The sequence below is a fragment of the Solanum stenotomum genome, unplaced genomic scaffold (genome assembly GCF_019186545.1).
Source record: "Solanum stenotomum isolate F172 unplaced genomic scaffold, ASM1918654v1 scaffold32195, whole genome shotgun sequence".
Taxonomy (NCBI): Eukaryota; Viridiplantae; Streptophyta; class Magnoliopsida; order Solanales; family Solanaceae; genus Solanum; species Solanum stenotomum.
In genome coordinates, this window is record NW_026031830.1 from 37,862 (window position 1) to 52,748 (window position 14,887).

Sequence of the window (14,887 nt, forward strand, 5' to 3'; positions counted from 1 at the left end):
GGAAGAATTGATCAATCTGTTATTATTGCGGAAATATCGTGGATTAACTAGGTTTGGCTAGGCTAATCATTCAAGCAAAAGCAGAGAGAATTTTCTCATATAAAAGAAAAGAAGAAAGTGTACAATACTTTCAAGCTCTTAAGACTATATTGTAAATCCAGCACAATACTTTAGTATCTCCAACTATATAGAACCCAAACAGTCCCAAACCTATAAGGAAAAAGTCCTCCTTATCCTAAAAGGACGATATATTCCTTTCCCAGATCTACTAGGACAAAAAATCTCAAGTCTGATGATAACAAGAAGTTCACTCAAATCATTGAAGACACAATACAAAGCTTGGGACAGGGAGGCAAACCAAGTAGCAGATGGTTTAGCCAAGATTGCGTACAATTAAAAGTATATAATCAGTTACAACAAGCTAGCAAAATGGGAAAATAGGCCCATCAACACTACAATTGAGACATATACTAATTACTTAACGGAACCTGTGAAAGCTAGAATAGTCTGTATAGTTGTGAGTATGAGGAGTATGATGGCTGCCACAGTTGAAGCTCCTACCCAAGGACTACTAAAATAATTGTGCTTCAAATTTGCCTTCATTCTGTTCCATGGTTTTTCACTATATTCAATTGCTTGTTCGAATTCCTTATTGTAATAGAAGTTGGGATACATTGTGACCCCATTTCCGATTTTGTTGAAGAGGTTAGCCACATTTTTGTCGTCTCCCGTCAAGTTCACTATGATTCCTTTTTGGCGAAGCAAATTAACATCTTTTTCTAAGTCGATAAGATGATCCATGAAAGTAGCATAATCACTGAAATATTTAGGTCGTACATCAGATGATTGTTGCTCATAAGCAATGAGATTTCACAAGATGGTTTCTGTATCATCATCGACTTGAAAACAAGGGATTGTCATAAATCCATTGTTGAAATTTATATCAAATAAACTTATGTCATCCCCAAGGTTGTCTTCGCCCAATAATCTATTAAAATATCCAACTTCAACGAAGCTAACTCCAACTTCAGAAAGCTTTGTTGCTTTTGGCATGACCTTATGCGTCATTATGTCATTTTTTGACTTTTTCATGAGATTTTGGCCATGACATGAAAATATGTGTATTGCATGAAGTAAATGTTTGATATTTTCTTCATACATTTTGTCTTTCTAAAGGATTCAGGGGTCATTTTTGGATAGTCAAGAACAAAGGTAAACAAATTATTCGTCAGTATTGCCAATGGTAATTCATCAACTTGCTTTGTCATGTCATGAAGTTGATTGAGAACAAAGAAAGGAAGTTGGTTTTCTAGTAACATCAAATCTCGAAGTATTTGATTATATATGCAATCAACAAAATTGATGATGTTGTCTTCTTCTTCTGGATACTTTTTAGTACACTCCCGAATAAACTCAACCACAAAACAACCATCAAGCAACAACATTTGCAAAAATTGACTAGTGCCCCAACTATCATCACATTGATCTTCTATATCATCATAACACTTGATTGTTTCCTTCTTTAGTATCTCCAATTCATTGATGCAACTTTCCACACCAAGTCCCTCTTTTCGTTGAAGAAATCATTGTAGGTACAATTGTTTGTACTTTTCCATTGGATGAAGTTGAGGATTTTTCTTATGGTAAGGACCGATAGAGATCATCTTTGGTGTATAAGCATCTGGATTTGATTCACATAGCCCCACATTTACTTTGAATATCGTACACGATTTAATAGACAAATTGTTCAAATCCTCAAACATTTCATCAAAGATTTGATTTACAGAATTCATTGTTTGTGACCCAATGGATCTTGACCATTTGTTTCCTTTATCTCGATTATATGATCCACTTTCCTCCTTTCTTCTATCTGTAATGGAAAAGAGTGATGGTTAAAATTTTGCATAACAAGTTACCTTTCAAAGTTTTTCTTCATATGCTTAAAATTCTTAACTTTCAAAGTCTTTTGTCCCCCTCTATATATTCCGTTTGGCTTATGATATATATTGCCCCAAAATTTGGACAAAAGGAAAAAAAAAGATAAAAAAACTCTTGAAATGCACCGATTTGTAGGTGTAAAACTATGGTTAGTGAACATGTTAGGACAATGAGGTAGACCTAAAATTACGTGGAAGAAGGTGATTTAGTAATCTCTTGAATTCATGATAGCGAAAAATTAAGGTACAATTTTTTTTTTTTTTTTTGTATAGATGATATCAATTAACTGTTTATGTATTTTAATCAAATCGAAAACTAATTTGTAAAGTTGAGAGATACCTCATTTTTTTCAGTTTGAAGAAGTAGTGGAATTTGATTATCTATTGAGGTAATCTCAATGGAGTATGCCATCCCTCTTTCTTCAACTCTAATTCCTACAAAAGAATGTCAAATTCATATTATTATTAATTCAAAGCAATCTATTCATTGCACAAATTGATATGAAAATAAAAGACAGCAATTAAAAGGGAAATTATATAACATCAACTCTCATGTTACTATATGAAAATAACTTTACTATGTGTTGTCAAAACTTCTAGAAAAAAAAAATAATTTGATCTAAGTAAAAATAAAAGATTCGGATGTCTCTTTCATTTTCTGGTAACTTGCTAATTTTAACGTTTCACAAGACATGTTTACGATCAAAAGATTAAAGAACACTTTGGTACATATTATATATTTCAGTTTAAAATTATAAGATTCAAAACTCTTTTTACTTTTTGTATCAAATCAAAAACGGACAAACAAAACAGAAACACTACTAAAAAGTCACTATTTTCCCATTGGAATTTTTTACTGCAAAATATTCAGTGGTTATTCTCACAAATATTTTGATTGAATCAATGTGAAAAGAAAAAATAGTATTAGTTTTTTTAACGCATAAAATTTAGGAATTTTGTCAAGATTTTAGTGAGAATTTGTTTCCTACCATATGTGTTTTTACAGTAAGCTGGTTCATTGGAAAATAAGTGGAAAAAGTTTATGTTTTATAAAGCAAAATTCCCATTGATGTGCGGCAGAAAAAAGCTCTATTTTTAGAAAAATTAATAAAATGTTTTTCTTCCAAAAAAAAATATATTCTCATTCACTTTTCCCTTTACACTAGAAAATTATGTAAATCATGTTATTTAACTTGAGGTAGCAAAATAATAAGAATAATTGTTTAGCATAGAACAAGAAAAATTAGAAAAAGAAATACTTCTTTGGTTTGGCTGTTTCTTTTTCTTTATTTTTCTTCTTTTATTGATCTGTTGTTTCTAATCTACGAGACAGGTCACATGTATATTTATTTTTTTATAAGAGAATATTAGATCAAATATTATTCATATATAATATAAAATAATATTTTAATATGTGGTCTTGTTTTGGTCTTTCATCATACAAAATATAGCTGGCCAATGATGGAAAGATAAGGAGAAGCCTGCTGACTCAACAAGTCAATCATTATTTAGTTTTCAAAAAAAAAAATAATCGAAGTCTATAGTGTGAGAAATTGACATGTTTGTTGTACACAGGGATAATAGAGAAGTAGCTAGACTATGACCGAAATCTCAGAGACACAACATAACTAAATTAAGGTCTATCACCTCTGAAGCCTTTTTGTTTTTGTAATTTTGTACACTTTTTTGGTTTACGTGACATTCAGACATTTTCCATACGCCTCAACTACATGGAGTCATAAAGTGTGTCACGTAAGTCAAAAGTTATATATAAAATTATCAAAAAAATGAGTTCAGGAGGCAACACGACCTTAGTTTAATTGAGGTGTGTCTCTGAGATTTCGATTATAGATCTAGGGGTACTTTAATTTATCCCTTGTACTATAATATAAACATACATTTTTTAAATTTCTAGCCTTTATATTAGAGTTTTGGAAATCATTTCCTTGATATATTCCACATGCGTTTTTTCTACATATATACAGTGGACATGTCTCTTTTTAGGAAAAAATATGTGACACGGAAAATTAGGTATTATATTTATTTGAAATACCAATAGTTTAAAAGAATTACATAATTTAATGAGAGTTTGGAGTTCTATAGCAGATGCATGTGAATATAGTTAGGCAAGATGTATATTCGTGTTGATATATATTTTTTAAGCACATGAATACAATGAATTTCATTATTGTTATACATACAATTATAAGATATAATGTATTTACTACAAAGATATTATATTTATCATAATACACTTAAAGAACGCTTAATATAATATATTTTACTATTAATATGTACAAATACACTTATTATGTGCGCTAATTATCATTATATTTTGTAATTACATAAAATCTCACTATGATTGATATCCCAAATTTTCCCTTTTTTTTCATGGGTATGAATTTGGTATAAGAGGAAGACATATATTAGCAACTCATGTATTATGTGTATTAGTTTATGAATATTTGGAATATATGTGATCAAATTTGTTTGATCTCAAATTTTGTGGATTTATTGGTAAATACCTATTAAATGATACTCATATTTTATTAAATGAAACACATTATTATTTTTAAAAAGCGAATGACAGCTTTCACTTTGAAAATTATGTGTCATGGAACAATAATTTAGGTTTATCTCTATTTAATTTGTCGGGTGTATAAGTTCATAAATTTTTGAATTAAGTGTGACCGTTTATGTTTGAATTCAAATTTTGTGGGTCCACTGATAATGATATCTATTAAATAATACTTATTATTATTGAAAGGAACCTATGACTTTTTTTTTGAATTATATGTCACGAAACAATAATTTAGGTTTCTCATATTTTCTTATGTATCAGTCCATTAATTTTTTAGAATGTGTAACCTACTATGATTGAGTTCAAATTTTATAAGTTCATTGGTAACTACCTATTGAATGATATCATTGTTTTTGAAAAGGGGAAGCCTCTTTTTTGGAGTTTATTTGTATGAAGAAACATAATTTCAAAATTATTCAATTTTCGTTTGTATTAGTTTATGATTTTTTAATGAATATGTGTTCAACTTTGTTTGAACTCAAATTTTATGGGTCCATTGGTGTCGATCTATATATTGTATGATACTCATTGATTTTGTAAGGTGCACGCCACCTTTTGATGAGAGTTTATATGTCATGAAATAAGAATTTAGCATCATCTATTTATTTTTTTGTATTAGTTCATTACTTTTCTGAAATATGCATGTGTGACCTACTTAGATTAATCTCAAGTTTTAAGGGTCGATCTATTGACTATTATTGACGGCCTATTAAATGATATCCATTATTTTTTATAACTGTATGCCGCCCCTTTTAGATTTCATGTATGTGTTACTAAACAAGAATTAGGATCATCTTGGTGTTTTGTGTGTATTAGTTCATAAATTTCTAAAATATGTGTGACTGACTCAAATTTTATGAGTCTATTGATGGCAACTTATTGAATGATACTTATTATTCCCTTTTTTAAAGTACGACACTTTTATAGAGTTTATTTGTATCATTAGATATGAAGTCAAAAATTTTATAATTTTTTATGTGTATTAGTTTATACATTTTTTGAATTATGTGTGACTAACATAGTTTGTACACAAATTTTGTGATTTAATTTGTGACGACCAATTAAAGGATAGTTATTGTTTTCGAAAGGCCAAAGTCCTTTTTCTGGAGTTGATGGTTCAAAAATTTGACAAAATGACATCAAAATGGTTAGCTTTTTCTCTTACTTTGTTCTCAACTTGTAAAAGTAGGTTTACTATTGATCAGACAGCAAATCTGCCAACTCAAAAGTTGAAAACACCACATGTGCACACAAATCTTGATGATAAAACAAGTCAGCATGAGATTAGCTTACTGTAATTGACCAAACAGCCAAAAGAAGAAATTTCAAAACCTTTACAGCAAATTAAGAAAGATCCAATCTTTTACTATTACTAGTAAATGGGCTCGTGCTTCGCACGATTAGAACATTCTTCTTAAAAATTTATTAGAATAGAATTTTTCTTGTATTTTGATGTTATAGTATTTTTATATTAATTTATTTTAAGAGTACAGTGATTATTCAATTGTAGTTTACCATTTGTTTTATTAAAAGAAAAGTCAAAAGTACAAAAAACATTATTTTCTTCTAGTTTACATAATTTCATTTTATAGATTCATTAATTTGTTTTTGAAATTTTATAATGGTTAGTTTATTTTTATCATCTATATGAATGGTTACATAGTGTCTTTTATTAGAGAGTCAAATAAATATTTTTCTCAATTTTCTTCTTTGCAAATTTCGTTAGTATAACACTATCAATTACTTTCAAAATATTAAATATTTTTTTTAATATATATATATTGTAAACTAATGCAGTCAGAAGGCTAATTCACCTTCCGGGACTTGACATAGTAATCACTTCCTAAGTGAACATTTGAGTAGCAGATCGCAATGCTCCTCTAGAGACACATTTAAAATATTATGCTTAGGTTCAAACAAAGGGAGCTCCCCTTCATTTTCCTTTTCACCTGGAGAAACATTTAGGCAAAATTTGCATAATTAATACCAAGTCTAGTCCAAGTTCTGCTTGAGAATCTCTCTGTAAAATATAATACCTTTGTCAATTCAAAATATTTATTGGAAACAGTCACTCTACCTCACACAAGATAGGAGTAAGGTCTGCGTACACCCCAACCTCCCCAGACCCCACAGGTGGGATCACACCGGGTATGTTAACGTTGTTGTAATTCATCAGAATATATAAGAGGGCGTTGATCAATTCAATTACGCCATTGGAAAAGCACTTAGCATCTAACCCTTAGCACCAATTGAAACTCAAGGAGATTTCCATCTTCAGCTACAGTATTCGGCTGAACATTGGAACAGTAACGAGAAAAATACTCCACTACTCTACATGCATGAACTTAACATGCTTAAGCCTCTTTCATCCATCCCCTTCATATCATCTCCATAGCATATTCACACTGCTCATAAGTTATAAAGAGCATCTTAACCGTTTGGTACTGTCAAATATCTCCAATTGCCTCAATAGTTCAAATCTCAAGTCGGGAATGAAGTTTTGGCTGAATAGGAAATCCAACCGAAAATCTAAGATTTGAGAGTTAGATCATGTGTTATTATATTAGGTGTAGCTTCAATCAAGTTAAAATGACTGACCTTGACGACGGGAAGAAATGAGGGAGATACATATTCTTGCACAGAGAATCTAGAGAAGTGAAAAAAAATTATAGTTGTGTATCTGAGATACCTGTGTTGCAACCGCAGGCCTTGTGCAGCAATCGCAACACTAAAGATTTGATAGCCAAGGAAGAAAGTTGTGATTGCGGTCCTTGTACCCGTGTAAAGAAGATCAAGTTGTCCCTTGTGAAAAGCTTGATGCACTATCTCCCTTCAACCCTTTGAGCGAATGCAGCAAAAGAAAAGGAAGGAATATCCATAGACCGACCCCATCATCTCCACAGTGTAGGAACTATGAGATCACCCCAAGGATGCCTTCGGCATCCAGGGATCATGGACCGACCATTGAACCCATTTAAATAAGTGGAACGCATTAGCTGTCCACTCTCAGGTTGGGCAGTCAGGGTTGGAGAAGGGTAATGACTCATTCATAAAACCAGTGTTCTTAAGACAAAAGAGTTGGGAGGAAAGGCAGAAGAAGATGGCATTCGTTATCGGAAACTCTCAATGTCAATGTCAACCCAGCAGCCTTCGCCGTTGGTTAGCACTATAAGCACAATGAGATGACAAAAAAGGTAAGATTAGGTAACTGCCTTATAAGAGAAGCTAATCTAATCTAGAACTGTTGGCCCTATGTAACAGATTGAAATATTTGAATGGATCCTCTTTTTCCTTTGCCTGATTTAGTAAGCAACAAATCAAAGTTCATGGATGACTCATTCATGATCCACAACCACTACTTACCTTTAATGTCATATATAAATCCGTGTCATCATCTTGTTAACCTTTGTCATACAAGACTAATAGTTTTACTATTCACCAAAAGCCTTCTCTTACTTTTACTCAACTTTGTAAAAGCAGCTTACATCATAAAGCAAATCTTCCAACTCAAAAGTTGACAACACCACATGTGCAACAGTTAGTAGTTAAAAGATTCATCAACTTTGCCCAAACTGCTGTCTATATATATAGTGCTGCAAGGAATGTTATCAAACCATTAACCAAAACATAATAATATCTCAGTTACCTTCACAATATATCAATTCTCTTCAAAATCAGAAGTCACAATGAAGAACTTACTCGGTAGAAATGAGGTGGGTGTTCCCATGAGTTCAGCAGTATACTCATTTGAACGGCAGCAAAAAAGACTATTGTCTCTATCTGCTTGCCAAGACCATCTTCCATCTGCAACTTCAAAACACTTGCCTAAAATAAAGCAAAGTGAGTATTTTCCCTCGAAGAATAATCGACTTGTTCTTGTATTAGTTATAAAGAGTATTAATGACCCTCGAAGAAGAGATCATTAAAATCAAATATTCTTGAATATGCAGGAAAATCTGTAATTAGTAAGATGAACAAACTTGGAGAAAGGATGGACTGTCTTGCACAAGGCATCCGCGAGCATGGTGAGCACTTATATTCATGATGAAAACTTAAAAAGAACAATCGGAAATTTACAATATTTTATTTAAGTTAAAAACTAGTATTTCGAAGTTGAAATTGTGTGCGGACATGAGTTTACGTAGAAAAGACAAAGTTGCAGTATTGTGAATGAAAACCATCACCTCACTAGAAAAATTCCTAAAATAAGTTCTTGAATAGTTTAATGACTATTTCAAATACTGAAGTTCAATATTTATAAATATGGCGCCAAACATCAACTTGCAAATAATGACATCAGTTTTCGCAAGTCAAATCATGGCAATACACTAGTGTAAATCTAATGAACAACAGATAAAGGGAGTCAAGATGTACAAAATTTTGTGCAATAAGCACTAATACATGTATGAAAGAAAGTTCTGATGTGAAGCCCTTAATGTTTCAACTTTAATTGTGCAGTGAGCCTTAGTCCGAAGCTAACGGAAACTGTGAAGGGAAAATTGAGCCTCGGAGCAAAAATTCTTCAAGTAGGAGGGTTGGAGAAAATATTCAAGCAGAAGTTTAGTGTTAAAGATGATGAAGAGCTATTGAATGTTTCTCAATGCTATTGATCAACTACAGCTGGTCCAATAGCAGGCCTTCTCTTCATCTCTACCGATAAGATTGCTTTCTGCAGTGAGAGATTAATAAAGTTCTTATCTCCAACTGGAAAGTTGCTTAGAATCTACTATAAGGTACCACTCTGCTCCGTTTTTCTTCTAACTCTTAATTTTGTATCCACGTAAAGCATAATCTAATAAGCCGGTTCACAATTGCAGGTATCGATCCCAATAAGTAAGACAATGAAAGCAAAAGAGAGTGAAAATAGGGAAAAGCCATCACAGAAGTATATAGAAATAATTACAGAGGATGATTTTGAGTTCTGGTTTATGGGATTCCTTAATCATCAAAAGACTCTGAGATATCTGCACCAGGCAATTTCAAGTACTTCAAGCAGCTAAGAAGACAACATATTTTCCATTCTTTTTTCTTTTTTTTTCTTCTTACTTGCATTCATCAATATAAAATGTTGATGCAAAACGAATGTACAGATCTGTTCAAACTTGTAGTTAGCTCCTTCGCTCAAAGGAGATATTAGGTGTTTTAGGCTTTGAGCTGTTAACACAAATGTATAGACTTATTGTGAAAGTAATGCAGTCAGAAGGCTAATTAATCTTTTGGGACTTCGCATCGTGATCACTTCCTAGCAAATCGCACTGTTTCTCGAAAGACATATTAAGATATTGGGGAATAAATATTTTTTTCTCCTTTATATAGAATCTAATCAATCTCTTAGAGATCATGAGAACCTTGTGATTTGATATAATTTATTTATTATTTTTATCTGGTAAAAATTTTCATTATTAACAAGGCCAAAAAGGCCATATACAAGAGGTATACCTACCAGTGAAGGACCTACACAAAGATATGGCTCTATACAAAAGACACCCAATCCTCTATACAACCCGTAACTACATGGGTGCAAAAAAAAAAACAAATAAGGGATCGGAGACTACTCCTCAACAGCCAAAAACTCGATTCATGCCGTAGGAACAACATTCTATGCCCTGCACTTTCTCCTGCTTCTTCCATATTTCCAGTAAAACAACAAATCTTTCACAATTCTTGGAATTGCCCATGACATTACAAACCACCTGAACATGTCCCACCACAGTCTCATGGCGTAGCTACAATGAAGCAGAAGATGATTTACGTCTTCGCCCGCCTCCTTGCATAAGTAATACCAGCTGATGCAAATAACTTCTGTTTTCCTAAGGTTCTTCGACGTCAAGATCACCCCTCTAGCAGCTAACAAAGTGAAAAAGCACACCTTCCTCGGAACCTTGGGAATCCGAATAGACTTAACAGGAAAACCCTCCTCAACTCTCAATAAAAGCTTCTAATAGAAGGCTTGACAGAAAAAACACCATCGTTTCCCAACTTTCATCTCGTCGGATGGGGCCTGTCAACTGCCTCACAGTGCTGATGCAGTAACAGTAACATCCTTTCAAACTCATTCACCTCCCAATCCTGGAAAGCTCTCCTGAACCTCAAATCCTAAAATGCTACTTCCCCTTGTGTCCCTGGGGACATCTGTTGCACTACCGCTCCCCGCTAAAAACTTTCCCGACAGTCACTCAAGCACTTTCACATAACAAGAAAGCAAAGTGTATCGTATCTCGTTCCATCCGAATAGGTTTCAAAGCAATCAGTACAGTGCAACAGAGGAGCCCATTCAGTATCGTCTTTGTTTGTGAATATTAATGTGTCCTATCTTCATGTTATATTATTCCCATTGATTGTGGTCAAACTGCGTTCCGAGTGTCTTTATAGAGAAGAGAGAAATCTTCCCCTAAGATAGTCAGGGATAAACCGCTCTACAGAACGGGACAGGAAAGGAAGTAAAAAACCCCAATAAGATTAAGCAATCAGCCGCTGTCACTGACTGGGACACAGATCGGATGGTGGAGTACTATTCTACCACAAGGAGACAGGCATCATCGAATCAAAGGCCGAATAGAAAGCATTCCCCCAGTTGAGAGGCTCCATTTGACAAGATATCCCATAAAAGCTCGGAAACTCATCTTTAAGCCATTTGTCTCCCACTTTTCTTACCCGAGTCTGGGATCTATTATACATGTCCTCCATTGTCTTAATGTAAGCCCCCAAGACACCTTTAGCCTCCCGACATCTACATAGTACTTCCCTTGGGACCATATGTAAGTCCCTCTTCCATTCCTAAACTTCTCCTCCCTCTAGTTATCTCACAAGATGAATGGCTTCTGAGTAAGTTGGTAATATGTGAAGGGATTAAATTGAACACACATCTGTTTGTAACAGAGAAAGACTTCCCTGAAAAGTCAGCGTAAGATAGCTTGCAATACACTAAGCACTCTTTCTTTTTCAATGTTTTTCCCAATTTTTCTAACAAAAAATACAATCACTTTTTGTTCTTAAATTACCTTCTAAAAATACTTGACATTTCTCTCATGATTTTTCAAAAGAAAAAGTTGGTCAAGAAGAAAATAAGTTAGATTACTCAAAAAATATTATATCATTTGTCATGCATGTATGGTATGTTCCACATAATGTCAGAAATGGCCTACAAATCCTGCCTTTACACGTCAAGATGAGATGATAAAAAGGGCAAGATAAGGTAACTGCCTTATAAGAGAAGCTAATATAATCTAGAACTGTTGGCCCTATGTAACAGATTGAAATATTTGAATGGATCCTCTTTTTCCTATGCCTGATTTATTAAGCAACAAATCAACGTTCATGGATGACTCATTCATGACCCACAACCACCACTTAACTTTAATGTCATATATAAATCCGTGTCATTATCTTGTCAACTTTAGTCATACAAGACTAATAATTTTACTATGCACCAACAGCCTTCTCTTACTTTTACTCAACTTGTAAAAGCAGCTTACATCATAAAGCAAATCTTCCAAACTCAAAAGTTGACAACACCACATGTGCACTCAAATCTTGATAATAAAATAAGACAGCATGAGATAGTTTACTGTAATTAAAAAGACAGATAAAAGAAGACATTTTAAATTGAGAAATATTCTACTTTGATGACCCTAGCTGACTCATGCACCACTAGTACTGCTGTGTATATATATAGTGCTGCAAGGAATGTTCTTAAATCATCAACAAAAACATAATAATATCTCAGTTACCTTTACAATATAGCAAATCTCTTCAAAATCAGAAGTCACAATGAAGAACTTCCTCAGTGGAAATGAGGTTGGTGTTCCCATGAGTTCAGCAGTATGCTCATTTGAACGGCAGCAAAAAAGACTACTGTCTCTATCTGCCTGCCAAGAACATCTTCCATCTGCAACTTCAAAACACTTGCCTAAAATAAAGCAAAGTGAGTATTGTCCCTCGAAGAATAATCGACTTGTTCTTTTATTAGTTATAAAGAGTATTAATGACCCTCTAAGAAGAGATCATTAAAATTAAATATTCTTGAATATGCAGGAAAATCTCTAATTAGTAAGATGGACAAACTTGGAGAAAGGATGGACTGTCTTGCACAAGGCATCCGCGAGCATGGTGAGCACTTATATTTATTCAAGTTAAAAACTAGTATTTCGAAGTTGAAATTGTGTGCGGACATGAGTTTACTTAGTAAAGACAAAGTTGAAGTATTGTGATTGAAAACCATCATCTCACTAGAAAATTCCTAAAATAAGTTTTAAAATAATTTTATGACTATTTCAAACACTGATATTCAATATTTATAAATATGGCGCCAAACATCAACTTGCAAATAATAACAGTTTTTGCAAGTCAAATCATCACAGAAGTATATACAAGTAATTACAGAGGATGATTTTGAGTTCTGGTTTATGGGATTCCTTAATCATCAAAAGACTCTGAGATATCTGCACCAGGCAATTTCAAGTACTTCAAGCAGCTAACATGACAACATATTTTCCATTCTTTTTTCTTTTTTCTTTTTTTTTTCTTCTTACTTGCATTCATCAATATAAAATGTTGATGCAAAACGAATGTACAGATCTGTTCAAACTTGTAGTTAGCTCCTTCGCTCAAAGGAGATTTTAGGTGTTTTAGGCTTTGAGCTGTTAACACAAATGTATAGACTTATTGTGAAAGTAATGCAGTCAGAAGGCTAATTAATCTTTTGGGACTTCGCATCGTGATCACTTCCTAGCAAATCGCACTGTTTCTCGAAAGACATATTAAGATATTATGGAAAGTTTCCAACAAGGGGAGCCCCCTTGATATTTTTCACCTCAAGAATTTCTTAGGCAGAATTCGCATAAATACTACTGTGAGGATTGAGCTGTCAAAAGAGATTATCCAAATGCTCTTGGATGGGTAGTCGAATTGGGGGATAAATCTTTTCTTCTCCTTTATATAGAATCTAATCAATCTCTTTGAGATCATGAGAACCTTGTGATTTGATATAATTTATTTATTTATTTTATCAGGTAAATATTTTCATTATTAACAAGGCCAAAAAAGGCCATATACAAGAGGTATATCTACCAGTAAAGGACCTACACAAAGATATGGTTCTATACAAAAGAAACCCAATCCTCTATACAACCCGTAACTACATGGGTGCAAAAAAAAACAAATAAGGGATCGGAGACTACTCCTCAACAGCCAAAAACCCAGTTAATGCCGTAGGAACAACATTCTATGCCCTGCACTTTCTCCTGCTTCTTCCAGATTTCCAGTGAAACAACAAATCTTTCACAATTCTTGGAATTGCCCATGACATTACAAACCAGCTGAACATGTCCCACCACAGTCTCGTGGCCTAGCTACAATGTAGCAAAAGATGATTTACGTCTTCGCCTGCCTCCTTGCATAAGTAATACCAGCTGATGCAAATAACTTTTATTTTCCTAAGGTTCTTCGACGTCAAGATCACCCCTCTAGCAGCTAACAAAGTGAAAAAGCACACCTTCCTCGGAACCTTGGGAATCCGAATGGACTTAACAGGAAAACCCTCCTCAACTCTCAATAAAAGCTTCTAATAGAAGGCTTGACAGAAAAAACACCATCGTTTCCCAACTTTCATCTCGTCGAATAGGGCCTGTCAACTGCCTCGCAATGCTGATGCAGTAACAGTAACATCCTTTCAAACTCATTCACCTCCCAATCCTGGAAAGCTCTCCTGAACCTCAAATCCTAAAACGCTACTTCCCCTTGTGTCCCCGGGGACATCTGTTGGACTACCACTCCCCGCTAAAAACTTTCCCGACAGTCACTCAAGCACTTTCACACAACAAGAAAGCAAAGTGTATCGTATCTCGTTCCATCCGAATAGGTTTCAAAGCAATCAGTACATCGCAACTGAGGAGCCATTCAGTATCGTCTTTGTTTGTGAATATTAATGTGTCCTATCTTCATGTTATATTATTCCCATTGATTGTGATCAAGCTGCGTTCCGAGTGTCTTTATAGAGAAGAGAGAAATCTTCCCCTAAGATAGTCAGGGATAAACCGCTCTACAGAACAGGGGACAGGAAGGGAAGTAAAAAACCCCGATAAGATTAAGCAATCAGCCGCTGTCACTGACCGGGACACAGATCGGATGGTGGAGTACTATTCTACCACAACGAGACAGGCATCATCGAATCGAAGGCCAAATAGAAAGCATTCCCCCAGTTGAGAGGCTCCATTTGACAAGATATCCCATAAAAGCTCGGAAACTCATGGTAACAAAAAAGACTTCTATCGTTGCGAAAGTCTTTACTTAATTTGATCCAATATCGTTATAGATTTTAGTGACATTTACGAAGAGTGCTAAACTGTAATTGTCACTAGTAATTGCCTCT

At 33.9% G+C, this 14,887-nt stretch overlaps 1 protein-coding gene and 2 pseudogenes across 1 annotated transcript; 2 read left to right on the forward strand and 1 right to left on the reverse strand.

The window, feature by feature from the left end:
• Positions 1-311: 311 nt before the first annotated feature.
• LOC125852086 (UPF0481 protein At3g47200-like) lies at positions 312-3,226 on the reverse strand (annotated as a pseudogene).
• Positions 3,227-8,134: 4,908 nt separating this feature from the next.
• LOC125852089 (GEM-like protein 4) lies at positions 8,135-9,740 on the forward strand. Its single transcript, XM_049531820.1, has 4 exons — positions 8,135-8,358; positions 8,469-8,543; positions 8,977-9,251; positions 9,336-9,740. The coding sequence occupies exons 1-3, from the start codon at positions 8,205-8,207 to the stop codon at positions 9,126-9,128; spliced, it is 381 nt and encodes a 126-aa protein (XP_049387777.1). The 5' UTR covers positions 8,135-8,204; the 3' UTR covers positions 9,129-9,251; positions 9,336-9,740.
• The window catches only part of LOC125852091 (putative GEM-like protein 8), a 28,705-nt pseudogene continuing 23,177 nt past the window's right edge, over positions 9,360-14,887 (forward strand).